Here is a 26,574-nt window from a genome sequence, read left to right as displayed (position 1 = left end):
TATATATACATATTCAAAATAGAAATCTTTTCTAAAAAAAAATACACTACCGTTCAAAGGTTTGGGGTCACTTTTTTTCTTTATTTTTTTGAAAGAAATTAATACTTTTATTTTAGCAAGGGTGTGTTAAAATGATAAAAAGTGATAAAGACTTAGATTGTTAGAAAATATTTTTATTTTGAATAAATGCTGTTCTTTTTAACTTTTAACTTTTTATTCATCAAAGAATCCTGAAAAAAGTATCACAGGTTCCAAAAAATATCTTTTTAACAGCACACCTGGTTCCAACATAATTGATAATAAATCAGCATATTAGAATGATTTCTGAAGGATCATGTGACACTGAAGACTGGAGTAATGATGCTGAAAATTCAGGTTTGCATCACAGAAATAATATTTTAAAGTATATTAAAATAGAAAACCATTATTTCAAAACAATATTACTGTTTTTTCTGTATTTTTGATCAAATAAATGCAGCCTTGATGAGCAGAAGAGATGTCTTTAAAAAAATAAAATCTGATCCCAATCTTTTGAGGGCATATACACACACAAAGGAATAAAAATAATAATAATTAAAAATAATTATAATTGGAATTTAAAAAACTGATTAAAATAAATAAAAAGTACTGAAAAAGAACACATAAAAATTCTACAAAATAAAAACTTTTATGTAATGCAGTAACATTTATACTTTTTTTTTTGTACATTGCTGCATAAATTGTGTACACGTTTTGTACATCTCTCATTTCCTCCTTTTGGAAAATGACTTAAAGGAAGCGATTTAGTGCTGCAATGTAGCATCTGACTTTCTTCAGCACACTTACCATCTCTTATTCTCCTTACAGATGATTTATTTAAAGTGCACAAGCTAAAACCAAACCTCAAGTGGCGGCAGGCCTTTGAAATGTACCTGAAGTCCATGCCTCCTTACTTTCTCTTGGTGAGACACTATTCATTCCTACTTAAAAAAGACATCCCAGTAGAGCACAGAAGTGTCCTGCTTACAAAAAGACAACTTCTTTATGCATATAAATGAATGCAATATACAATTCATGGACTCTTAGATGCACTCAAGGGTCGCTTATAATCCAACCCCTCTTATGAGCTTTATTTGTTCTATAGTCTGTTAACAGCTGTAATGAGGTCAAGGATATGTGCTCTGAGTGCAGATTCACCCTGAGTGTGTCCTCATTTTCACTTCCTTTGTCTCTGCTTCTCCACTCTTCCTCTCTTTTTTCTGACTGCAGCCTATCAAGAAGGCGCTGAGGATGATGGGAGCCCCAAATCTCATCTCTGACAACATGGACTGTGGCTTGAGCTACAGTGTCATTTCCTACCTAAAAAAACTCAGCCAGCAGGTGAGCACGATTTAGCTGCTGAAAGTTAAACCTGCACAGTTTTTGCAAGTTAAAATAGTATTCAAACTCATAACATTCCTTTAAATGTTCTAGATTACATATTAACATATTGTATTCATTCAGTATTAAATCCAATCTGTATGAGGCCTGAGTGATGCAGCTTTTTAAATAAACTTGTACTTGATTCCCAAGGCAAAGATTGAGTCAGACCGTCTTATTGTGTCTGTCGGGAAGAAGCTTCCTCAAGAGACGGGCATCAAGGTTAAGAACCACTCGAGTGCCCTGTCTCTGGCACACCGCCGTGATTTCAAGCAGCTCCTGCAGGGCATCACAGGCGAGGTTCCCCTCCGACTCATCGACATGAACTTTAAAGAGTTTGCTGGTTTCCAGATTGCACTTCTCAACAAGGTACAGACAGTTTGAGTGGGGCTGAATTACATTATAGAGTCTATTTGAAATCAATCATGTCTCCATTCACGTTTGGGGGTCAGAATGTAGTTACATTTGACTCTTTTAAATCATATTTTCTTGCTGATGCGGGTTCATTCTGATGAATTCTTCTGACTAGACATCTAAGTCTGATTTAAACATATGCAAATTTCTTTACGTTAGATAAAAATGTAACTTCTATCATCATTTACTCACTTTTTCTTAAAGGATTTGAAGCCGCAGGCCTATAGGAACGCTTATGATATTCCGCGACAGAACCTTGTAGATCAAGTGACTCGGATGCGTTTCAACCTTCTGAGGACAACACAGAAGCTAATCAGAGGCCAGGATGATGGTAATTGTACCAAAGACAAAAATTACATTTTGCAAAGTGAACCTTCATAACTGTTAAAATCTGCCAAACATGACTTAAGATGCAGCCACATAAGCAAAACTTCAGCTAATTTTCGCAGGCAAAAAAGAGCTGTTGTCTATTGTCAATTGTATAGATGTATAAAGCACAGCTCACACAGAAGTCACTTTAAAACCTTAAAACTTGAACCCTCAGTGAAATTTGCATGGGGAAATCTTTTAACCTCACACGAAATTCATGGTCGATTTCTATTTAAATGACAGGATTTCACCCACGAAAACGGTAAATGTGATCACACCTTTACACTATATAGGTTAGCTTTTTTGATGACACAGCAAGAAACAGAAAGTAACCCGTTTTGTTTTGTTTTTATACAATGGCCATATGCATTTAGCCAAAGAATACCCAAGGCGTGTCACTCCTATAGTTTTGAATGGGGAAAAATGGCCGCTCAATCGCAGGAAGCCCCGCCTTCTGAATGAAAGAGCCAATCGCTAATCGGTAAAGTCAGCGTGTCACTGCAGCTGCCGTTAGAAGTCCCGGTTGCTATAGAAACAGTCAGCGTTCTGAGACGTGCTCTTAGGACTGCGCATGTGCACTGGCTGATCTAGCTTGAAAAATAAGCTTTTTGTAACGCTATTTGAGCAAAAGTAACAACATTTATGACAAAGTTGTTGTCAGATTTCTTTGGTGATTTAAAATATGAAATTTAATTGTACGCTTAGTGAACAGTTTTGGAGAATTTGATGTTTCCCCATTCAAAGAGATAGTAGCTGCACTTGCATGCCAGAGAGGCGTTTCAAAGATGGCCGCCGAGTGACATGACTTGTCTTAAAAGGACTTTGATTTAGCATAGCAACAAGAGAAACTGTTTTCTTTTCATAGATTTACACTTCGAATGTTGACGTCATCAAAAATGTTCATGAATGGACACCTGATATTTGTTTATTATTGAATATTTTTCCATGATTCTGTAGACTCCTTGCACAGTATTCCAGTGGGGCAGATGGGAAATTATCAGGAGTATTTGAAGATGATGCTATCACCTCTGCGTGAGATTGATCCAGACCAGCCCAAACGACTGCACACATTTGGCAACCCATTCAAGCAGGACAAGAAGGTGCTTGCATGTCAAACCTATGGTCCTATGGCATTTCCAGTGCATATTATAGCACTATACTTTGTATTATACTATTTTGGCATTACATTTAAAAAAGCTAGTTGCTGCTGTGTGGGTGTTTCTAGTACAACGGCTGAGGGAGTGTTGGCAAATTTGACATCTTCCTCTTTTCTGACCATCGTAATCAAGCTCCTGATATTTTTGTCTCTTTTGGAAAGTCATGGAAATGCTATCATGAATGTTTTCTTTTGCTGTTAGAGCAAATGGGAATGATATTTTTTTTCCCCCACAAATTTCACCACTATAGAAGTTCACCCAACTACGACCACTTCTGCTTCTGAGAACCTCGGAAATGTGAAAAGGGTCCACTGATAATAAAAATTACAAGTCAAAACCGAAGTGCCTTAGATGCTAAGTTGTTTTGTTTTCCCTCTTCTCCCAACAACAGGGAATGATGATCGATGAAGCAGATGAGTTTGTGACAGGCATGCAAAATAAGAAGCGGGGTAACACTGGGGATCTTAACTCAGGCACTGCCCTGAAGAGGAGGAGGAGTATGTCCCCTCTGCTGCGCCAGCCCCAAACTCTTCCAATAATAACCAATCATGTCCTGGGCAAGGGCCCTACAGGGACTCAGGGCCAGCAAGGAATCATCAAAACCATCCCACTACACAAAGGTAAAGTCCTCTGAGTCACGGCTGACTGATTCTTAGCTTGCTGTGTACTAAATACTTACATACTGCATACTGCCTACTATTTTTTTTTTATTGCAAGAGTAGGCATTAATCCATGCTTTCAAACTGTATGTAATATAGGGTTAGGATTAGTATTTGGTTTAGGGTTACTTGTGTGTAATTATGCATAATTTACTGTTATTACTATAATACGTACGTCATATGTAACAATGACACTGTAAAGTGTTGCCAAATGTTTTCCATTTGTAATTAAATTTCCAGTCTGATTAAATAATTAGTATTATAGTATCAAATATCACATCTGTAATTTCCTCTTGTCAAGTACATTGAAGTTTGTGTTTTAATTATTATAATTTAAAATAACTGTTTTCTATTTATATATATATATATAATATATATATATTTTTTTTATGCAATTAATTTCTTTGATGGAAAGCTGAATTTTCAGCATCATTACTCCAGTATTCAGTGTCACATGATCCTTCAGAAATCATTCTAATATGCTAATTTGACACTCAATAAATATTTTTTTTCCAGGATTCTTTGATGAATAGAAAATTCAAAAGCACAGCATTTATTTGAAATAGAAATCCCTTGTGTCATTATAAATGTCTTTACTGTCACTTTTGATCAATTTAATGCATTCTTCCTCAATTAAAGTATTAATTTCTTTCAAAAAACCTTACTGACCCCAAACTTTTGAATGAATGGTAGTTTATATACTATATACTGCAGAAATCATATGAGTAGTATGGTATTCCAAACAGTCTTGCAAACATTGCATAAGAGTATGTTGAAAAACTTACCATAAATATAAATAATAATATGCCGTCATATATTTTCCCCTACAGGAGCTGAGGGAAACAGTGTAGGAGGCACAGAAAGCAACGGTGAGCAAGTGCCAGGCGAGGAGGCTGGAGACGGGTGGCCTGGAGGAGTGGATGGAGAGGGAGGAGGACCTGCGCCTGTGGAGGACAGAGGAGAGGTGGGGACACCAGATGGCGAGGAGGAGAGAATAGGACTGGAGAACTGTCCGGATGAGAGACCCTCTGATCTCACACAAAACTGTGAGGACCTGAGTCCCCCGAGCCAGGAGGGGGCGGAGGAGGGCAATGGAGGAGACACTCCAGCACAGGGCACAATTGTTATGATTCCCCTGGAGGGGAGTAACGCGGAGCTGCGCACTCGAGTCCTCAAAGAAGTCCGCAAGCCTGGCCGCAGTGAGTATCTGGATATAATACCAAATTAATTATTCATGCAATTCATTTCTGTATTCTCTTTGAACTATTCTCTAGCTTAAATCAAGTGCACTTGCACTATGAAAGAGGGTATATATTTGTAGGAATTAATAAAGCTAAACTGAATTGCTTATTCTTTTGTGCAGATTATGAGGCAATATTCAGGTTACTGGAGGAGGTGAAGGGGCCAGCATCAGTGCAGAGGTACTTTATTCATCATGCCATCAAAGAGGCAGCCAGGTGAGAGCTCTCTTCAAACGCTCACAGGCCTTTCTCCTCTCACCAATGACACAGGTTTCCTAAACACTTCCTCAGCAAACAGATCGTTCCCCCACCGGTCTCTAACGAGTATATTTCTACATGTCACCTGCAGTGTTGTTTTAGTATTATTTATAAAATATTATAGTATTTATTAATATATTTTTTTTATGTTTTCAGTTTTAATTTTAATTGTAGTTTATGTTTTAGTTATTTGAGCTACATGCTTTTCAGCTTACATTTTAATTTTAGTAATTTTATTGTGCTTCTTTTTTATTGTTATATATATATATCGTTTTTATTTATTTTTATTTCACTTTTAGTTTCAGCAATTTTAGTACTTCAACTTCAAGTTGTTTTATTTCAGTTAGTAGCCAAGGCAACATTTGTAATTTTCATTTAAGTTTTCTAAGTTAAAGCTTAAAGGTATAGTTCACCCTAATTTGAAAATTCTGTAATCGTTTACTCACCCTCATGTCGTTCCAAACCCATTAGATTTTGGTTAATTATTGAAACACAAATTAAGATATTTTTAATGAAACTTGAGAGGTTTCTGACCCTCCATTGAAAGGCCAGGTAACTAAAACTTAGAAGATCCGAAAAAGGTCATAAAGGTGTTGTAAAACCTATCCATATGAATCAAGCGGTTTAATCCAAGTCTTGTGGAAAGATGTGATCACTTTAAATGATGAACAGATTTCCTTTAGTCTTCAGAGTGAGTAAATGATGACAGAATTCAAATTCTTGGGTGAACTAAGTTTTGCATCTAATATTTATATCTTTTTTTTTTTCAGCTTTATTTCAATGTTTTAGTTTTTTGGTTTTAGTTTTAATTTACAATAACAACACTGGTCACCTGCTTCTTCATGTTCACTTTCCCCATCTCTCCCCTACTTTCTGACTGCATTATAAAATCAACCCCAAAAAATTCAGTTCAAAGATTAATGTACCAAAATTCACTGCATCATAAAATTTCACAGAATTCTCTCCAAAGTTAGTACAGAAGCTCACTGATAGACTGCAAAAAAAAAATTCTTAATCCGAAATTTTGTCTTGTATACGTACCTAAATATTCTTAAAATTAAATAAATTTACTTTAGAAGCAAACTTGCATAAAAAGTATTTTTAAGAATATACTAAATGTTGTTATATTCATGCTTCAAAGAAAAATTGTCAATAGAGAAAGAAAAAAAATGTTTAAGACATTCTCTGAAAGCTGGTAAAATTATGTTTTTCTATTTTGTTTCTCAAAGTTACTTGTTAGTATGTAAAGTATGTTTATGTTTTTATATATTATATAATAACATATACTGTATATTATATAATATAATGTCACGTAATCCAGCTAAATAGCTGTCTCTCTCTCTCAGGTTTAAGAAGCGTGTGCTGATCCAGCAGCTGGAGAGCGCTCTGGAGGAGATTGAAGACAGACAGATGCTGCCCACACAACTCAACAACGTCCACAGCAGATAGTGAGACGTCACATCTCACGGCTGAGACACACACGAGACGACAGAGAAGCAGCAGCGCAGGCCAACTGAGCACACGGGCCGACCCATCAGCCTCAGTACTTGCTTTATGAGGAGATTTAGCGAAGGAGAGAGTAAATTAGGGAGGATGGAGGCCTGTCTGGCTCATGCACGCTCCAGGCGCTTCCAGTTACTGAATTGTGTCACAACTCTGAAAGAGTGCTCACAATGAGGGAGGCGCTCCAGGTTTGACGGGGGTTTTCTGTCAATTTGCAGGCTTTCTGGGCCTGATAATGACCGTAATTTAACCATAAAATAATGAATGATGAATAAGCACACTCCAGAAAAGCCAAGCCTCAGCCACTGTGAGATTTTACAGGGTCATCCGAGGCAGAGGTCAGCATCTGTCACGTGAATTATGTTTATATATTATGTCTGTCCACTGTTATTTGGCATCAATGGAAAGTTCAGAGTTTATAATAGTATGTAAAATCTATGATGGATTTGTGTTTGCATGAAATGCCCACAAGTAATGGGGTTAACAACATAGTTGGACCTTCTCAAGAGCAATAACCCTACAATCTTAAGTACGGCAAGCTCAATTTTACTCCTTAATTGTGGAAAACACGTTTTTACAGTTAATGCAGATTTTTCCTAATGACTTTGGAGATTCAGTATGAGATGTGATAGCTGGCCTGTGGTTAAATTCGTGGTGATATGTAATGTCACATAGATTAGCATCATTCAGTGTCCTATAAGCAATAGTGTCCAATGAAACATGCTTGGCTCATCACACAAATGGGAAATGCCAGCTATGGTGTGAAATGAACTGGTCCACAGCAGAGTTTAGATTCTGTCCAGCATGACATCTTTCGTCATCCTTCGCTTGGTTTCATTGCACAGACACAACTTACATTAGTGACCTTGTATGTTTTGTTCATTTTTAAAAACAGATGTATACCACTTTTTAATGTTCATAAATAATATAGATTATTTTTGGATGGTATTGCTACAAGAGCATAAAAATATTTTAAGAATTGTATAAAACATTTTGTGAACTGATATTATATAGACAAAGTTTTATGATTTTTTTAATGAAAACAATGAAAAATAACAATAAAAAATACAAAGAAAATGTGTGCATTGTGTAATTTTATATATAATTTGTACGTAATTATGTAATGTGTGGTCAATACGATTTTTTTAATGAATATTTTTATTAAGCAAGAATGCATTAAATAAGTGACAGTAAACACGTTACAAAAGATTTCTATTTCAAATAAATGCTGATATTTTGAACTTTCTATTCATCAAAGAATCCTGAAATAAAATGAATCATGGTTGCCAATATTATATTAAGCAGCCCAACTGTTTTCAACACTGTTAATACGATATCTTTGTTGAGCAACAGATCAGCATATTAGAATGATTTCTGAAGAATCATGTGACACTGGAGTAATGGCTGCTTAAATTAATACATTTTAAAATATTAAATTGTATTAATATTTCACAATACTACAGTATTTTTGATACAGTATAGGGTATGAGACTTTAAAAAAATACTCACCCCCAAACTTTTGAAAGGTAGTGTATGTATATTGTATAAAGCTGTCTTTAATGTGGATATTTTGCACAGAACACCCTTAAGTGTTTGAAATGAATTGTGCTTTGGTTGAAGTATAGGTGATCTGCATACAAGATTTTTTGATTTTATACTGTTTTTTTTTCTTTTCTTTATCTTTCAAGTCTATAGGCTTATTCTTAAAATCCCAAACACTACAAGCATGTAACCCTGTAAGCAGCTGTTCTCACTCCAATCTTGAAATGGGCTGGTTTCCATCTTGTTATATTTTTGCAATGTTCTGCATTTGGTTACCTTGTCTCTTCTAACACCTGTATCTCTCGCGTTATTAATAGACCCAATTGTCTATTATGGAATCTTGCACCACATGTTGCTGTCTCCTGAACTTACTCATTTTCCCATCACAATAGATAATGTAATCTAGTGCAGGGATAGGCAACATTGGTCCTGGAGTGCCGCTGTCCTACAACCCTGACAAAAACTCACCTGCCTGTAGCATTTTTAGTAATCCTGAAGACATTGATTAGCTTGTTCAGGTGTGTTTGATTAGGGTTGGAGCTAAACACTGCAGGACCGACATTGCCTATCCCTGATCTAGTATATACTACATAATAAAAAAGTAATTTTTTTATCAGCCTCACAATGACATTACAATGTTATAACATTGCACCCTGCAGTGAATCAGCCATTGCAAATCAAAACTAACAAGCACTTATGATGCAAACTGAGACATTTTGCCACAACTACAACTCTAAATACAGCTGTAGAAATGATCAAACCTTTGACCAATTATAGATAACAGCCTAAAATGTTAGCCTAGCTAAGACTTTCAACCTCAGTGTTTGATTCATGTTAATATTAAAGTACAACTACAGCAATGCAACTACTCTAAAGTCATACCGACAACAAGCAAGCATTATCCCACAAAATATGGAAAGGAAATATGATTTCCATGTTTAAAACAATGTCACACAAGCTGCAATTAATACCAGAAGAGCAGACCAAACAGTGCTGTGATAAGGGGGTTGCCATTGCTGGTACTTAGCAGGTCTCCTCTAGCACAAAAAAAAAAGAAAAAAAAAGTGGCTTAGTGAAGGATTAGTATAATTACAGGCTTAAACCGGACCATTTCAACTGGCCATTCTCTACTTACACGGAAAACAATGGATAACCAGGTTGATTTACCACAACCATACATGTCCATGAATGCTCCAGATCCACACATAAAACTGTTTATAGCACAAAATAAAAACTTTTTAGTGGGTTAGCAGGTCTTCAGATATCATAATAGACTGTAACTACAAAATAAAGCAGCAAAAAAAAATCTGGATTTCATCCAAATAGCAAATTCATAAAGAAAATGTCAGCTTTTATTAAGGTAAAAATAAGGAGTTGTGTCTCAACATGAAATAAATCAGAAAACACCCCCCCCGCCCCCTCCCCTCCCCTCAAAAAACAAAATGTACCATTCATTCCCACTGAGTGTTCACAGTATTGTTAGAATTGCTATTATTCTACAATCTATTGTGGCCTTGCTCAGGCATGTTTTAATAGTTTTAATCACTTTCAGTATTATGAGCTCAAATTTCAAGTTCAGTAATCAAAGCTTCCGCTTCTGAACACTAATACAATTTATGGTCCATAATATTGACCGCAATTCAGACGGGGACAGGGAAGAACCGGTTGCAGTTAGGGTCAGTTCAGCCAAAAAACATGGCAAACCGACAATGTACATGGTAGGATTCGTGCCCTGTGTGCGACAGCCAAGAAGGCTACAGCCGTAACCTACAGACTTAAGACTCCCAAGCAATAAGTATTTACAAACATATCAGCTGGAAAAGGAGTTGGCACAGTCCATTGACAAAATAGTAACCACAATAGATGCATGTTTGTACAGCATATTCACATATACATAGACAGGAAAATATGCTTATTTTCCCTTTCAACCAAGGAGCTAACAAATTAATTTAAGAAAGAAAAAAAAAAGAAACCGGGCAAGGCAGCCTACTGAAGGCAAGTCTCAATGATAATTTTCCAGCTTGCGTAACCGCAGGGGATTGGAGGGCAAGGCCTGGGCGCTGGGAGTGGAGGGCTCTTGCTCTGGTGGGCAGAAGAGTACTCGGCCTCGGTGATTGAACAGGTAGAAAGACGGGTGATTTCTCAATGTGTCAAATGTCCTGTTAAGAGCAAAAGAGACAAGACCGCTTATAATGTATCATCAGGAACAGCATATTTCTGATACAGCCAGGTGTTACTTTATGATCTCAGAAAAACACATCTGCATGTGCTTACTTGTTTTTGAGCTCTGAAGAAGCATCCATGTCTTTGAATTCACCTGAGATGTGAACTATGCCGTAACATGTGATCACAAACGATAACAAAGTCTGTAACACTATCTGAAAACAACACAAGAGAAGCTGTATTGAGGAAAACAACAAATGCATGTGATTCAATGTGATCAGTGTCTTGTAGCTGATTGCAACTTACATCTATAGGTAATGTTTCATTCTCTTTTTCTGTCAGTCTCATGTAGGATCGGTCTGGAAAAAGAAAAGAAAATCTCTTTTTTTTTAGGATGTGTGAGAGGCATTAAATCAGGGGTGCCCAAACTCGGTTCTGGAGGGCCGGTGTCCTGCAGAGTTTAGCTACAACTTGCCTCAGCACACCTGCCTTTAGGTTTCTAGTATGCCTATAATAGCTTGATTAGCTGGTTCAGGTGTGTTTAATTGGGGTTGGAGCTAAACTCTTCAGGACACCGGCCCTCCAGGACCAAGTTTGGACAGCCCTGCATTAAATCATTCAATCTAAACAAAAGTGTATAATTGATTTTGCAGCAACAGCACTTTAAATGCAAACAGGATAACACTTCATTTTAAAGTGCCCTAGTTATATTTACTATAATAATATTAGTAAATTATGCATTATTTCACACACCAACAACCTTAAAATTATAGCAAGTACATGTAGTTAATTCATATAGCGCACACACGCACAAAAAAAGCACAAAATGACCAACCATCCATCCACATTAAAAGTTTTTAAAAGTTCACAGCCTCTTGACATTTGCATGTTTGCTCAGGTTTCTAATTCTATATGCTTGGCATATAATTCAAAGCTGATAGTACATGCAAAAATGTCACTACTGCTAATCGTTTGCATCTTGTCATGGGAAGCCTGAGTTGTTTCTGTGAATCGGTTCTTTCGAACAATTCGTCTCAAAGAGTCTAAAAACATCATAATTACGCTACCTAGCTTTGCATTATATGTCAAGCTTATAGAATTAGAAACTTAAGCAAACATGCAGATGTCACGATTTTTGGTCTCTGACATCCCAGCCACATTAGTCACATACTGCTTTTTAGCATGATTTTTGATTAGGTTTTATTATTTAAGGGTGTTTATTGTAATTTCATGTGTCACACTTCAGTTAATGAAGCAATGATTCAATTCATCCAAAAAACAAAATTTGGTTAATTAAAGCCTCAATTTGGCCTGGTTTTGCTTACCACATTATTAAATTAATTGCAAAACAAAGAGGATGTAGTTTTGTAGAATAATATTTTGCTTAGTGGTAAGTTGTATTTACACAAATGTAAATTTGTTAAAGTTGCTCCAAATTTTGTTGCATTTAAAAATGATTTGGAAAATCCTTAAAGCAGCTGAAAAAGGAATGACTTGAAGTTACTTGCTGCTTATTATTATTATTATTATTAAATGCCCTTTAAGTTTCATTTGTTAAAATTTGCTTTTATTTTGATATATACAAGCACAATACAATAAAGATATATTTAATAAGATATATTATTATGAACTACAAATAATTACTTAATTTTAAAATATATTTTTAATGTATTTTGATTGGATTTATTCTGCTTAACAATGATAATGCCCGTTTGTTATTTGAGAAGATTTAATAAAGGTTTTTAAATAAATGAATTCGTCGGTTGTCCGTTCATTACGAGTCAGTATGTTCAGAAGAGACCATTCTCGGTTCAGTGAATCGAAAACCGCCGGATCGATTCAATCGAACATGTTACAGAATCGTTCAGGGGTGCCTTTTCCTAAAGCTCCATTGCTTCCATTGAACTCTATTGGTAACAACGGAACTTGCGACCACCCTGCGATACTTTTGGGAAACGCACCCCAGAGCGATAAGTGAACGAATCGGTTCAATGAAAAGATCCGACTCAAACGAACAAATCGGACATCACTACAACAGAAATAGCGGATGAATTTGTATATTTTTGTACTCTTGCTACGATCAAATTTTCATTACACTATCATTTAGTTCCTTATTAAAGGTTACTCAACACACAATCTTTGGAGAAAGTCTGAATACGTTACGTTTGCAGAGTAAAGAGAATTACTTCTGAAAGACCAAGCACAATGGGTTACATAAACGCCCCGATAAAACTCCACACAAACACTGATCTCTCATAAGTCTCAGTCAGACTGACTCACTCAGTCAGTGATTCACGGTAGAAAATAACTTCTTAAGCGTGTATTGTGATGTTATAACGGTTGTGTCTCAAAGCCTAGCGAGCTGCCTACCTATACAGCGTTCTTGGACAGAATATTCCGTTCGAACGCTCTCCAACATTCAGTCTAGATAGGCAGCCTCGCTAGGGTTTGAGTGCAGCTGAAGCTGTCATGCACACTGAGCTCCGCAGAGAGGCCGCACTCGCCGCTGGGCCACAATCAGCTAACTTACAGCTTACTGAATAACAACATGTCCGTCCGTTACCTCCCGCTTCTGGATGAACGATACTTACGCTGTGCTGCCGAAAAAGCTGCGTGTGCCAAGGCGAAAAGGCCTACACCGACAACACCTTTCCAAAAGGACGAAGCCATTTTCACTCGAGCACAACCGATCGAGCAACTGCCGAAGCGCGTGAAGCAGTCCTCAATGAGCGCTGCGTCATCACCGCCGCACTAATCGCACTTCCGGTTGCCCACTGCCACTTTTAAACGTGCACTGCATTTAAAGAGACACAGCGAGTGTAAGAGAACAGAAGAATATTTACAAAAATAATCATCTGTGTACAGTGAGGTATTAACATACAATTTACAATGTGAATTTTAACACAAAAGTCTCCACAATTAAATATAAAATTAATTTGAATAAAAATCCAAGGCTGTACATCTTTTCCAGAATTCTAAGTATTCAAAACGTATTATCTTCTTTGTTCTACGTATAACACTTACATATTTGTTTAATGAACGAATAAAATATTCTTAACTTCAAAATTAATCTCAACACCTGTAGCCTGTTTAAAATCTCTGACAATACAATAAAACTATTGATTTAAACATATCCTCCTGGGACCCAGGCATAGACTTTTGTTCTCTGTAGAGGACATTATGTTTTAGTGAAATTGATGTTGATACAGAGCACATTCAGGGCTTTTTAGAGAAATCAAATGTTTGGAGGTTTGATCGTAAACACTCCCTCTCCTTGGTCTTTGAATATGACTGATATCGACAGAATGGTCAAATTTAGCACTGTTAAAGGGGTCATATGATGCTGCTAAAAAGAACATTATTTTGTGTATTTGGTGTAATGCAATGTGTTTATGCGGTTTAAGGTTCAAAAAACACATTATTTTCCACATACTGTACATTATTGTTTCTCCTCTATGCCTCGCCTTTCTGAAACGCGTCGATTTTTACAAAGCTCATCGGCTCTAGGCATGATGAAGCGGATATCGTCCTCTTTTGGAAGACCAAACAAAGTAGTTTCGCTTTCACAACGAAACACACAGCGTCTCGACATGGCCGCGGCAGCAACAATACTACAGTGAGAATAAAAGTTACGCCTTCTTTCTTTGCGTGAACATTTGTGCGGCGTTATGCAAATCTTCCCACATCGTGATGTAGACATGTGGGGGCGTGTTAGAACGAGCCGTTTTAGGTAGGCGTGGCTGACTCTTAACTTTTATAAAGAATATCTCTTTGGATTTGAGACTTTAGTCTTTGCAACTTTACAGATCTTCTTTATGCACCAAGAGCTTGTAACACTTCAAAGAGAAAGGAAAAACTGAAATCGCATCATATGACCCCTTTAAGGAAATATGATAATGTTTTGTAATTATCATTTAAATCTGGCAAATTTTCTAATTGTTTGTCGTAAATAAACTCTCAGAAAAATGTTATGGGTTTTCAAATCAGAATATGACTTTTTGTTATGAAACAGGGCATAATTTTCATACATGTCTTCTGTAGAGGACACCAGGACAAACATCATGTTAATCAGGTATTTTGGGGAGACGCAACAAGTCAACAGGGAAAGGAATTATAGATCAATATTCCTATGAAATATGAGATATTCTTAAATGTTGCCAAGTTATTACTTTACTAGTTATTATCAAATCATTCTGTTATATCTTTCATAACATAGTTGAGAATCATCTTTGTACAAAGTTTGACTAAAAATAGCCTGAATCCTAAAGTGGTGAGTGAACCCTAGAGTGGTGAATGAAACATTGAACCCTAGAGTTGTGAATGAAAAAATTAAAAATAAAACATTGTTTTTGCCTATACATGCCTTTCATGTCTATTTATTTTTGAATAACTTAGTTCTGGCGTCCTCTACAAAGGACATAGAATAAAATATGAATAAAATATATTTTTTTCAAAAATGATTTTGTTCTCCATTTGTTTCTTATGCTTCAACCAATGTATTGACATAAAAAAAACAACGAAATTCACAAAACGTTTTCTTCTGGTTCTCAAGAGGATAAACTAAACATTTATTTATTTATTATTTCACTGTAACTACACTGTTGTACAGAAAATAAACTACACAATGTATTTAAAAAAACGGAACATATAGTGATCGAAACAGTGGCTGTTTTCCTGAGGGTGTGGGTTTCAGTTATATCTGTGACAAATGCATGACTGTTCTCCCTCAGTAACTTCTGAATTTGACCTGTTTCACACAGTTTAGGAATATGTGGAATGAGACATGAGGGTTTTACTGCAATACACAAAAAAATGTGAGTGAGTGGGGATTTGAACCCCCTTGTCATGATGGAATACCTATTATTACAGATATGACAATGTTCCACAATGACGATGCACAATAAATGAAAACATCTACAATTATGCGCAGCGTTTGCGCATTATGAACTGCACGAACACGTTGTTTGAGTGGCCACGTGACGTCACGCGCAGTGGGCGGGGCCTAGCTGGGAATCAGGAACAATCTACAGCAGCCTATGATTGTATCTGCTAATGAGCCTGCCTGTGTTCAGCGATCCTGAGCGTAGTGCATTCTTCTTCTTCTGTCTTTCCACGTAAAAGAAATGCCAACATGGGCTCTACATGTGAAATCAACGCCGCGATGAGTATTTGGAGAAGACTGTCTCTGTTTGTTTTGGCGAGCTCCCTCTGCTCGTGCCTGTGCCGAGCTGAAGACAGTGCGATGGAGAACATCGTGACAGAGAAGAAAGCTGAAGAAAGCCACCGGCAAGACAGCGCCGATCTGCTGGTCTTTATCCTTCTCCTCACTCTGACAATCCTGACCATATGGTTGTTCAAACACCGCCGGTTCAGGTTTCTGCACGAGACGGGACTGGCAATGATATATGGTGAGGACAGGCGTGATCATCTGCTGCCTCTTTGATCGCACATATGAACTGTGTGGTCAGCAGCATGCTTACCGCAATAAAGTCTACAAATGCATGGGATCTGTTAATGAAAGTACGCCATGCATGATCATGACTGTTCAAAGGGCAGTGTGGGAGTTTTAGCACTGGAGAACAGGGCCTGTCCAGCAGGAGTTAATCTGCCTCACTGCTTCTCCTGCATATGCTGGGCTGTTTCAAAACACAAACGCAAGATTTCAATAGCTTTGCTGTTGTCATCCCAAAAATTATTAGAGCCTTAATTTAAGGAAACCCTTTTTGATTGTAAAGAGTTTTTTTTTTTTTTTACCTAAAGGGTTATTTGCAATCAGTTACAACTGGAAGTCCTCTTCTCAGATGGGTTATTCTGGAGCTTGTGTACAAAACAATTTTTTTATAATGTATATATTTCTTATATATTATGTTATTTTAGATTATAGTTGTATTCATATTTTGAATCAGCTTTTATTTTTATACTGTCAGCATTTATTTTTGTTTTAGTGTAATTCATTTATTATTTGTTTTTTAGTCATTTTGTTGTGAGGTTATCATTTTTTTTTCTTGTTGTTTTCTTTAATATTACTGTTTTGGTTTGATTGATTTTTACTTGAGATTGAATTTTATTTCAGTTTTTTGTTTATTCATTTACAGTTAGTAATTTTAGTGCTTCAACTTCAACTTATTTCAGCTGTGCTTCTAATTGCAGCTTTATTTCCGTTAACAAAACATGTTTTAGAGTTTATTATAAGCTAATAAAAATAACCATGGTACATCTCTTCAGCTTTTGTGATGACAGTAAATCTAGGTAGGCAGCTCACTAGAGTTTGACAATTTTGTTGTGGGATTAAAAAAAACTAATATTTAGAAACTTAAAATGTACTGAATCATTTTAATTAAACGTTGCAATGCAATGTTTCTGTCTCTCATCAGGGTTGCTTGTGGGTGTTGTCCTGCGTTATGCTATTCATGTACCCAGCGACATGAACAATGTTACACTGAGCTGTAATGTCAATGCCAGTCCAGCCACACTGCTGGTGAATGTGAGTGGTAAGTTCTATGAGTACACGCTGAAAGGAGAGATCAGTGGAAGTGAAGTCAATGACATTCAGGACAACGAGATGCTCCGCAAGGTAAAATATCACATCACAACTCATACAGCAGCCGTTTGACCTACAACACAGATTCAGATGCTGGACTTCAACCACAAAAGTTTGGGGAACTCAGAATTTATTTGAATATGACTCATACTTGCATCTGTTTTTAGACTGATAGCCAGTCTGTTTTGCTGAACTCAGTTGTGTTCGCTAGACGTTTCAAACAAATTCCTGGTTTAACTTTGTTCCAATAATTTAATTTCAACACACAAACTCACACATATGAATTCAGTGCCTGATAGAAGTAATGGTGGTTGGTTGGTTTCTAAACAGTAATTTTCTGAACATACCCTTCACACAACAGATGCATGAAACATAACTGCTTCTATCTCAGATAAAACATTGAGGTTTAAAAATGGCATAACTTAGGTTTCAAATACATTTTAATGTGCATAAAATGAGTCTTATTTAACCCTTGAACCCTGTTAATTAAACTAAATTTAGACTTGATTGCCCCAAATTATCTCCAGTCAAACCACTGATAAGAGGATATAGCTCAGATTTTTAAAAAACATATCCGTTTTGAAAGAAATTTCCTTTTTTTAGCAAGGGCACATTAAATTGATCAAAGCTGTTAGTAACAATGTTACAAAAGATTGTCAAATTACAAATAAATCCAGTACTTTTGAACCTTCAAAAATAAGCAGCACAACTGTTTTTAACATTGATATTATTAATAATTTTTTCTTGAGCAGCAAATCTGCATATTAGAACGATTTCTGAAGGATCATGTGACACTGAAGACTGGAGTAATGATGCTAACAATTCAGCTTTGTCATTACAGGAATAAATTGCATTTTAAGATATATTCAAATAAAAATTGTAATCATATTTCATAATAGTACTGGTTTTACTGTATTTTTTTATCAAGTTAATGCAGCCTTGGTGAGCATAATAGATTTAATTGAAAACATAAAAAATAAAAAAATCTTACCGACCCCAAACTTTTGAACAGTAGTGCAATTTTTAAAACCTCTTCTCATTTGATAAAAGGTGAATAAAATGTCAGTAACTGTATCATTCTAATTCTGTTTCAGGTGACCTTTGACCCAGAGGTCTTCTTCAATATTCTCTTGCCTCCCATCATTTTTCATGCTGGATACAGTTTAAAACGAGTAAGAGCTGTTTTTTTTTTATATATATATATATATATATATATTCATTAATACAGACCAGATGTTGTGTGCACAAGATGATGTAATGCTCACCGTAGATAAATCAAAGCTCATTATTCATTTAAATTCTTCTGTCTGTGTTTCAGAGACATTTCTTCAGGAACTTGGGCTCCATTCTTGCCTACGCGTTTGTGGGAACCGTGGTGTCTTGTTTCATCATTGGGTCAGTGCACACAATGTCTTTTGTCAGTGCTTTTTCAAGTGGTTGCTCCGGCGATGAGGGTGAGAACCAGCGTTCAGAGGTGTGCGGTTTGTTTTTCAGGTTGTTAATGTATGGCTGTGTGATGCTGATGAAGCAAATTGGCCATCTGGGTGGTGATTTCTTCTTCACTGATTGCCTTTTCTTTGGTGCCATTGTCTCAGCCACTGACCCAGGTACTAGTCAGAGTCCCTGTAACAATGCCTAAATGCAATCATGGTGTTTTAAGGTGTATTTCAATCACATTTATTTGGAAAATGATGTATATATATGTCTTTGGATTTTTTTTGCAAGAGGGATGTGTTATGGAATTTCTAAACGAAGCCTAGATAATTTTATTTTTTTGCTCTAGCAGAATTCATCTGCACTTTCTGAAGTCTAGTGCTATTTTAGGAAATGATTATAATTAAGTTGCATATCAAAGTCATTTGTTGTCTGGAATTGACCCCTTTCCAAGCCGTACAGGATGTCCCTGTGTACAGGAATAAATTTGAAAATGACATTACCAACACAAATTTCAGTAAAATGTGTTCCTGTATTGAATGGATGTTATTCTTGCATGGAATGGAATCAATTGTGACATTTCAAATATTTTATCTGCCATTGTTAAAATATGCAGTAACATGATTAAAAAATGCATACAGTGAACTTCAAATTTCCATGTGTATCCTCTTTTGGTACCTTGTGCCATTATTATGCCCAGGCAACATTTTACCATATTTTAAAATACTAAATGTAAAATTGAGTTTAAAACTATCCAGACGCTCCGGACGTCCTTTAGAAATTGCATTAGAATAGCACATCCGACAAAATGGCAGATTGCAACAGGTGCTACAGCAGGATTGGTCAGTAATGTTTGTTAAGGCGGGGCTTAGCAGAAGGTTGATTTGTGTTTTGTTTTGTTTTGTAGTGACAGTTCTGGCCATCTTCAATGAGCTGCAGGTGGATGCTGACTTGTACGCTCTGCTGTTTGGAGAAAGTGTTCTGAATGATGCCGTCGCTGTCGTACTGTCCTCGTAAGTCCTCTACTGCTCATGATTATACACTGCTATATATACAAACTGCTTTTTTTAAATTCACTAATATTACTGATTTTGAGATATAACTGTTTTGGGTTTTTATAAACACAATGCAGAACGAATAATTAACACTTTTCATTTAACATCCGATTCTTTCTCTGCTGGACCTTTCATCTGCTCCAGCATGCTGCTTTATTACGGAAGGCAAAGTGGGGCGGGGCATCACAGCCCTAGAGGTGTGGCTTATACAGAGGGCGGGAACCAGACACTGAGAACGCCCATCAATGGGTGTGCTGCACATTTAGCTTTGAGCCTGCAGAGTGGATTTTTAGTGTGTGCATTGACTGGTCTGTACCAGAACATGCCGAGTAAATGACCCACAGATATGCTTCACACCAGCACCTGTAATGAAGCTAAAGAAAGATCTGAGTAGCGCCTCATTCCTCAAAGAACAAGAATCCCTTTCTACTTTATTTGAACTACCTGTAGGGGAATTCTGAAGTTAATTAGCATCACGGTTATGGAAGGTGTGGATGGGGCAGAGCTGTGGGTATTTGCTGATTGGATGATAGCCATTTGCTTCATAGTTTGAAGTGATACTGTGGTCCTCTAGAAAGTTTTCTCTTGTTCCTGCCTATCCTAAATGCTAAAAATGTCATTTAATAATTTGAGCACACCATTTGGACATCAGGTACTAATTAAAGGGGTCATATCATGAGGAATCAAATCTTCCTTGGTCTTTCAGAACTTCATTTCTATCCTAATACATGGAAAAATATGTATTTAAATTAAGCTGCAAAAAACAACGACTCCTAAGCTATAAGAGCAGAATATGGGAAGGTGTTTGGCATATACCAACATTAGTTTTTTTTCAATAAAGTTCCCAGTCATTTTAGTCTGATTTTAACGATTCCACATTTTCAGAGATAGGTTGGAAAAACTAAATTACACAGAAACCTTGCTGACATTATGGACCTCAGGGGAAAAAATAGATGATAGAATATGTATAATATGACCTCTTTAAGAAAACAGTGCAGAGACTGGGAAATGGAAAATAAATTGAATATCTCTGCTGAGCACACTTATCTGATACTAATGTGTCAGAGTTCAGAGGTTACCTAAACATTAGCACATTTTCCAGTCCTGCTCATAATGTTAATGTTCGTTATGGTTTTCCAATAGCAAATGGATCTGTTGCACTATTGCAAAAAAGAAGAACAGAGAAATCTCTTTCTTTAAAATTCTTTACCCTTTTAAATTTCTGACATTAGAATTACTTTCATATGTTAATATCATACAATGTATGAGTGTGTGTGAATGTATCTGCGTTCTTTTTCCAGGTCAATTGTTGGATATCAGCCTGAAGGAGACAACAGCCACACGTTTGAAGCCATGGCCATGCTGAAGTCCTTTGGCATCTTCCTGGGGGTCTTCAGTGGTTCTTTTGCTCTTGGAGTGGCAACTGGAGTCGTAACTGCATTGATATCCTATACTGGTTCAATATTGTATGGTGCTTATTTTTGTTATAACACATTTGTATGACCGTGGTGACTTATGAAATGGGATGTGTTTGAATATAACCTGTGGCATGCATACATTCTTCTTTCTATTTGATTGTCACTACTAATGTTAATTAGTAGATTCTTCATCCTAAAGTTATTTTCGTTGACTCCTTTTCACGTTACTAAGTTCACTAAGCTTAGGGACTTTCCATTGCTGGAGACGGCACTGTTCTTCCTCATGTCCTGGAGCACATTCCTACTGGCTGAGGCATGTGGATTTACAGGTGAGCGTGAGACACCCACGGAGTCTTCTAAAACTACCTAGAAACATATCGTAAACTATTGTATAAATGAATGCATGTTTTTACTCTTCTTGCTGTGTTTCTCAGGTGTGGTGGCGGTTCTGTTCTGTGGAATGACACAGGCCCATTACACCTTTAACAATCTGTCTCCTGAATCTCAGGACAGGACAAAACAAGTAAGTATTTTAGGCTGTTTTATTCCACTCCCTATTGTGTATGATGAACACTAACATTAAACGCTTTGGGGTCGGTAAGATTTTTTTCACCATTGCTCACCAAGGCTGCATTTATTTGATTACAAATACATAGGGCTGCACGATTAATCGCATGCGATATTTAACGCGCATCTTGTCAGAAAGCCGGTTCTGTAATCAGCGGTAAATCTCCATCACCTGTGGGCTTTCACATGGAGCAGCATTAACTACACAGAGCCGTTGTTCACTGAGGAGCTGCGCAAAAAATCGCGCGAATATGAACGTGGTTTAGCGCAGCTCGTTAGTGAACAACGGCTCTGTGTAGTTAATGCTGCTCAATGTGAAAGCACGCAGGTGATGGAGATTTACCGCTGATTAAAGAACCGGCTTTGCTGATAAGATGCGCGTTAAATATCGCATGCGATTAATCGTGCAGCCCTACAAATACAGTAAAACAGCAATATTGTGAAATATCGTTACAATTTAAAAGAACTTAAAATGTAATTTATGCCAGTCATTACTCCAGTCTTCAGCGTCACATCAAGACACATTTGTTATTATTATCAAACAGTTGTGCTGCTTAAAATTTTGTGGAAAACCATGATATTTTTTTTTAGGATCTTTTGATGAATAGAAAATTCAAAAGAACAATGTTTATTTGAAATAGATTTCTTAACATTATATATATTATAAATGTCTGTACTGTCACTTTTGATTAATTTAATGTGTCATTCCTGAATAAAAGTATTAATTTCTTTCAAAACATTTTTTCCCAAATTTTAAACAGTAGTGTATATACAGAAGACACTCTAGGCACTAGCAAGGGCCTTGTTCTAATAAGCGTTGGGACACCGATGACTCAATTTCATGTGACATGACTGCCATTGCAACATGATTATGATTTTTTTTCCTTTACCCTAGTAATGCTTTAACTATAAAAACTGCTGAGCAGCTTTGCTGAACTTGTCCAAATTTCTTTTTGGTTTATGGAATATGAAATATACATAATATAAACATCTCACTATGATTTCTTGTCATTGTGCTCTCTTTCAGTTATTCGAGCTTCTGAATTTTCTGGCTGAGAACTTCATATTTTCCTACATGGGCTTGACATTGTTTACCTTCAAGAACCACGTCTTCAACCCAATCTTCATAGTGGGCGCATTCGTATCCTGAGACTATGTGAAATTCAGTTTTGTGTCTAAAGAATAAATAAACAGAAAAAAAATGGTAAAATGCTCTTAGCAAATGCAAAACAAGTGGAAAATCTGATGGATTTCTATTATTAAAAAAGCATGTGTGTGTGTTTATGTTGGGTGGCAGTACTTTGCTTAATGTCATCCAGAAAGTGGCAGGCTGTTGTTGTTGATTGATATGTCCAGGGAGTTACAGCTCATTGTGTTTCCCAGAAATCAATTGCCCAGAACCATTTTTTCATGAACAGAGCCCTCTGAAGGCCTCGGGAAGGACAAAATGTCTAGAGAGGGTGTAGATGCTGTCAGTGCAGCGGTAGCTCCATTTTTGCAGTCATGCCTTGACACCTCTCCTCCCAGCTGGCTGTGTTTCTGGGCAGAGCGGCGAACATCTACCCCCTCTCCTTCCTGTTGAACTTGGGCCGTAAATACAAGATCAGCTCCAACTTCCAGCACATGATGATGTTTGCAGGTTTGTGTGTAAAGCTGCAGGCGATTCCTATGGTCAGCTAAGATCCAAACTATGAAGAATGACATGCCAAAACCAAAAGTTAAGGTTAAATGGACTTGAACCCATTGTTGTTGGTTTTGTTTTTGTTCCAAAAAATTTTTTTTTTCAGTTTTCCACACTGACTCTCTTACATCTCTTGCCGTTGTACTGATGTTTAAGTAATTGCTAATGTAGATTAACTGGGTTTTGACTCCACTGTCTGACCAAATGGATCGGATTTCATAACTTGCAGAATCACACTGTGGACAGATCAGATTGGAAAAACAAATCAGATTTATGGTCTGCGTGAACCAATTTTTGGTGTTCTTGCCCCACTCCTCGCCAGGTCTTCGTGGCGCCATGACCTTTGCCTTGTCAATCAGGGACACGGCCACGTATGCGCGGCAGATGATGTTCTCCACCACGCTGCTGGTGGTCTTCTTCACCGTTTGGATCTGCGGTGGAGGCACAACTCAGATGCTGTCCTGCCAGAAAATCCGGTTAGTTTAAACCTCACTTTTAGTCTGAATGAGCTTTTTGTGTCACACAAGTGGACTATGGGAATGGGGAACTCATTAAACATGGCTTTTGTTCTTATTTGCATCCTTTGTGCATCATAAGTGTTTTTTTTACATTTGCTGTAATGCTGTTCTGTGTTTGGCAGTGTTGGAGTAGACACAGATCAGGAGAACTTTGTAAGTGTTTTTGGTCTGCTGTAGACAAAAGTACAGTGGCTTTTTAGAGCAGAGCTGTTTAATGATGGATTTCCTCTGTGTCCGTCTGCAGATCGGCCCTGATGGAGTGGAGCGGAGGAGCACTAAACAGGAGAGCGTCTGGTTCTTCAGGATCTGGTACAACTTTGATCACAAGTATCCTTTGCTGTGTAGCTCTTATTAGTAACCTGCATAAAGAACAAGATGGGAGTAAAACACCAATCCAGTTCTCCAACTTTAAATTTGACATGCTAAGCAGTGTGCTACAATAGGTATGTTTACACGCACAAATGTGTGTCATTTCAGATGTCGGTTCTGTTTATATGAAACCTAAAGGTTGCAAATGCAATCCGATTCACATATTTGTTTACATGTGCATCATGACATCATCTCATAAAATGCAAAATCGTGCAAAGCCTTAACCCTGTTGACTTGCAGTTATCTAAAGCCCATTCTGACCCACAGTGGCCCACCGCTCACTGCCACACTTCCAGCCTGCTGTGGCCCTCTGGCACGTTGCCTCACCAGCCCACAGGCGTATGAGGTTTGTACTTTACATGCACACAGTGAACTAATAATTCTCTGTAGTACTAGATGTTTTAGCTAGATTAGGCAGATAACACTGAAGGAACTAGTCATTTAGGTCTGCGTACTGTTAGATGGCGACAGACGGAAACTGTGTTTATAGGGACGGACCCCTCAAATTCACTCTTAATTGCCATTTAATAGGCTGGAACAGCTGACTCAAATTACCCCCCTCCTAGAGCTGATTATCTAGAGAGGTGTGAACAGACAGTGAATGTGGATTGATATAGTCAACAAGAGAAATAAAGCCATCTGTTACTGCTGTGTTATTAGGATAATCAGAGCTTTCTATCCATTGCAATGATTAGGTTTTGATAGTTGTATGCTTTTTCATAAATCAAATCACTTAGCCTGTCATTTGTAAATAGTACAAATGAGCAAATCTGTGTATTATTATTATTATTATTACATACGCATTTTTAATAATATTACTTTTCATTGTTTGTTGTTTTAAAAACCCAATTCTCATGACGTAAGACACTATTAGGCATTGTCTGCATGTGCACATAGACCAGCATTTAATATCTTTAGTTTTTATTGCACCAAAGTCCTCACATTGCTCATAGCAGGCAGTGAGTTTGTTACACAAGTATTTTAAAGACAGTGTTTTAAAGGGCTTTAGACTTCAGAGATGCAACTTCTTAAAGCACAGAATTCGAAAAGCCTCTTTGAAAAGTTATATCTCTAAATTCATGCCCTTTGTATCACTTCCATGCAAAATATTAAGAGTTAAATAAAACATTTGAAAATAAATTCACTATTCAACCTGGCTAATTAACTATTCCTGAGCCACTTCTAGTAAGTAGTTGTAACTGGCAAGTGATCCTCATTCCAGAGTCCACTCTTTATGAAACATATTTAATTGGACTGTGATGGTTTTAATTCCAAGTGCAGATTTTTTTATTTGGCTGATAAAAGACTTTTGAAAACATTTTATCATAATTTTTATTGGAGATATTACATTACATATAAAAGATGATAAAAAATAGCATGTGATTAAATAACCTTCGTATACACTATGGTTCAAAGGTTTGGAGTCGGTAAAATGTTTTTGAAAGAAGTCTCTTACACTCCTCATGGCTGCATTTATTTGATCCAGAATACAGTAATACATGTAATATTAAATATTACTACAATTTAAAATATATTTAATATATTTAAAATCTGATGTCAAAGCTGAATTTTCAGCATTCAGTGTTTCCAGTCTTCAGTGTCACATGATCCTTCAGAAATCATTCTAATATGTTGATTTGCTGCTCAAGAAATATTTATTATTATTATCAGTGTTGAAAATAGTTGTGCTGCTTAAAGGGGTCATATGATGCGATTTCAATTTGTCCTTTCTCTTTGGAGTGTTACAAGCTCTTGGTGCATAAAGAAGATCTGTAAAGTTGCAAAGAGTAAAGTCTCAAATCCAAAGAGATATTCTTTATAAAAGTTAAGAGTCAGCCACGCCTACCTAAAACAGCTCGTTCTAACACGCCCCCACATGTCTACGTCACGATGTGGGAAGATTTGCATAACGCCGCCCAAATGTTCACGCAAAGAAAGAAGGCGTAACTTTTATTCTCGCTGTAGTATTGTTGTTTCCGCCGCCATGTCGTAAAGACGCTGTGTGCTTCGTTGTGAAAGCGAAACTACTTTGTTTGGTCTTCCAAAAGAGGACGATATCTGCTTTGTCATGCCTAGAGCTGATCCGTGCTGGTCGCTGAAGAAATACTTCAACTTTGCGCTGTAAATCGCCGGATCAGCTTTCACCGTGGACGAAGCGGAGTCCAGCCCGGAGTCGTCACATGTCCTTCTGGACGTCCGCACCATTCTCAAGCCCACCCACCTCTGCTCACTCTAACCCTCCCGCCGTTCCTCACGCTAGCCTCCGGCCTCTGCTCACTGTAGGCCG

The 26,574-nt window shown here is 37.1% G+C and overlaps 3 protein-coding genes across 4 annotated transcripts in view; 2 read left to right on the top strand and 1 right to left on the bottom strand.

The window, feature by feature from the left end:
- Window positions 1–8,010, top strand: part of LOC107661381 (integrator complex subunit 6) — a 30,574-nt gene extending 22,564 nt beyond the window's left edge. For both annotated transcript variants that reach the window (XM_016450924.1, XM_016450925.1), the window contains 9 exons: window positions 847–941; window positions 1,249–1,359; window positions 1,552–1,767; window positions 2,017–2,143; window positions 3,139–3,281; window positions 3,730–3,958; window positions 4,828–5,196; window positions 5,361–5,454; window positions 6,843–8,010. In XM_016450924.1, the coding sequence (XP_016306410.1) occupies window positions 847–941; window positions 1,249–1,359; window positions 1,552–1,767; window positions 2,017–2,143; window positions 3,139–3,281; window positions 3,730–3,958; window positions 4,828–5,196; window positions 5,361–5,454; window positions 6,843–6,945 (1,487 nt within the window). In that variant the 3' untranslated portion in view covers window positions 6,946–8,010. The remainder of the gene's footprint in view (window positions 1–846; window positions 942–1,248; window positions 1,360–1,551; window positions 1,768–2,016; window positions 2,144–3,138; window positions 3,282–3,729; window positions 3,959–4,827; window positions 5,197–5,360; window positions 5,455–6,842) is intronic.
- Window positions 8,011–9,877: 1,867 nt separating this feature from the next.
- LOC107661380 (membrane magnesium transporter 1) lies at window positions 9,878–13,469 on the bottom strand. Its single transcript, XM_016450922.1, has 4 exons — window positions 13,296–13,469; window positions 11,011–11,063; window positions 10,816–10,919; window positions 9,878–10,700 (listed from the first exon to the last, which is right to left on the bottom strand). Exons 1-4 carry the CDS (start codon window positions 13,372–13,374, stop codon window positions 10,544–10,546), a joined length of 393 nt encoding a protein of 130 aa, XP_016306408.1. The 5' UTR covers window positions 13,375–13,469; the 3' UTR covers window positions 9,878–10,543.
- Window positions 13,470–15,671: 2,202 nt separating this feature from the next.
- The window catches only part of LOC107661378 (sodium/hydrogen exchanger 6-like), a 12,394-nt gene continuing 1,491 nt past the window's right edge, over window positions 15,672–26,574 (top strand). Inside the window, exons 1-15 of the mRNA XM_016450919.1 lie at window positions 15,672–16,112; window positions 17,079–17,278; window positions 18,340–18,417; window positions 18,564–18,640; window positions 18,740–18,852; window positions 19,587–19,692; window positions 21,036–21,177; window positions 21,376–21,481; window positions 21,587–21,675; window positions 22,747–22,860; window positions 23,247–23,358; window positions 23,723–23,876; window positions 24,041–24,071; window positions 24,163–24,245; window positions 24,528–24,633. Of these exons, the coding sequence (XP_016306405.1) occupies window positions 15,836–16,112; window positions 17,079–17,278; window positions 18,340–18,417; window positions 18,564–18,640; window positions 18,740–18,852; window positions 19,587–19,692; window positions 21,036–21,177; window positions 21,376–21,481; window positions 21,587–21,675; window positions 22,747–22,860; window positions 23,247–23,358; window positions 23,723–23,876; window positions 24,041–24,071; window positions 24,163–24,245; window positions 24,528–24,633 (1,788 nt within the window). The 5' untranslated portion in view covers window positions 15,672–15,835. The remainder of the gene's footprint in view (window positions 16,113–17,078; window positions 17,279–18,339; window positions 18,418–18,563; window positions 18,641–18,739; window positions 18,853–19,586; window positions 19,693–21,035; window positions 21,178–21,375; window positions 21,482–21,586; window positions 21,676–22,746; window positions 22,861–23,246; window positions 23,359–23,722; window positions 23,877–24,040; window positions 24,072–24,162; window positions 24,246–24,527; window positions 24,634–26,574) is intronic.

Source organism: Sinocyclocheilus anshuiensis, unplaced genomic scaffold (assembly GCF_001515605.1).
Source record: "Sinocyclocheilus anshuiensis isolate Anshui unplaced genomic scaffold, SAMN03320099.WGS_v1.1 scaffold635, whole genome shotgun sequence".
Classification (NCBI taxonomy): Eukaryota; Metazoa; Chordata; class Actinopteri; order Cypriniformes; family Cyprinidae; genus Sinocyclocheilus; species Sinocyclocheilus anshuiensis.
Note: the sequence above shows the minus strand (reverse complement) of the source record. Positions and strands in the feature narration are given on the sequence as shown.

Bases quoted from the DNA above. Each gene is read 5' to 3' on its own strand.
- LOC107661380 (XM_016450922.1), bottom strand. From the start codon at position 13,374: ATGGCTTCGTCCTTTTGGAAAGGTGTTGTCGGTGTAGGCCTTTTCGCC. The intron at 11,064-13,295 runs GTAAGTATCGTT...TTCTTTTTCCAG, and splicing joins AGCTTTTTCGGCAGCACAGC to ACCGATCCTACATGAGACTG. The intron at 10,920-11,010 runs GTAAGTTGCAAT...TGTTGTTTTCAG, and splicing joins ATGAAACATTACCTATAGAT to ATAGTGTTACAGACTTTGTT.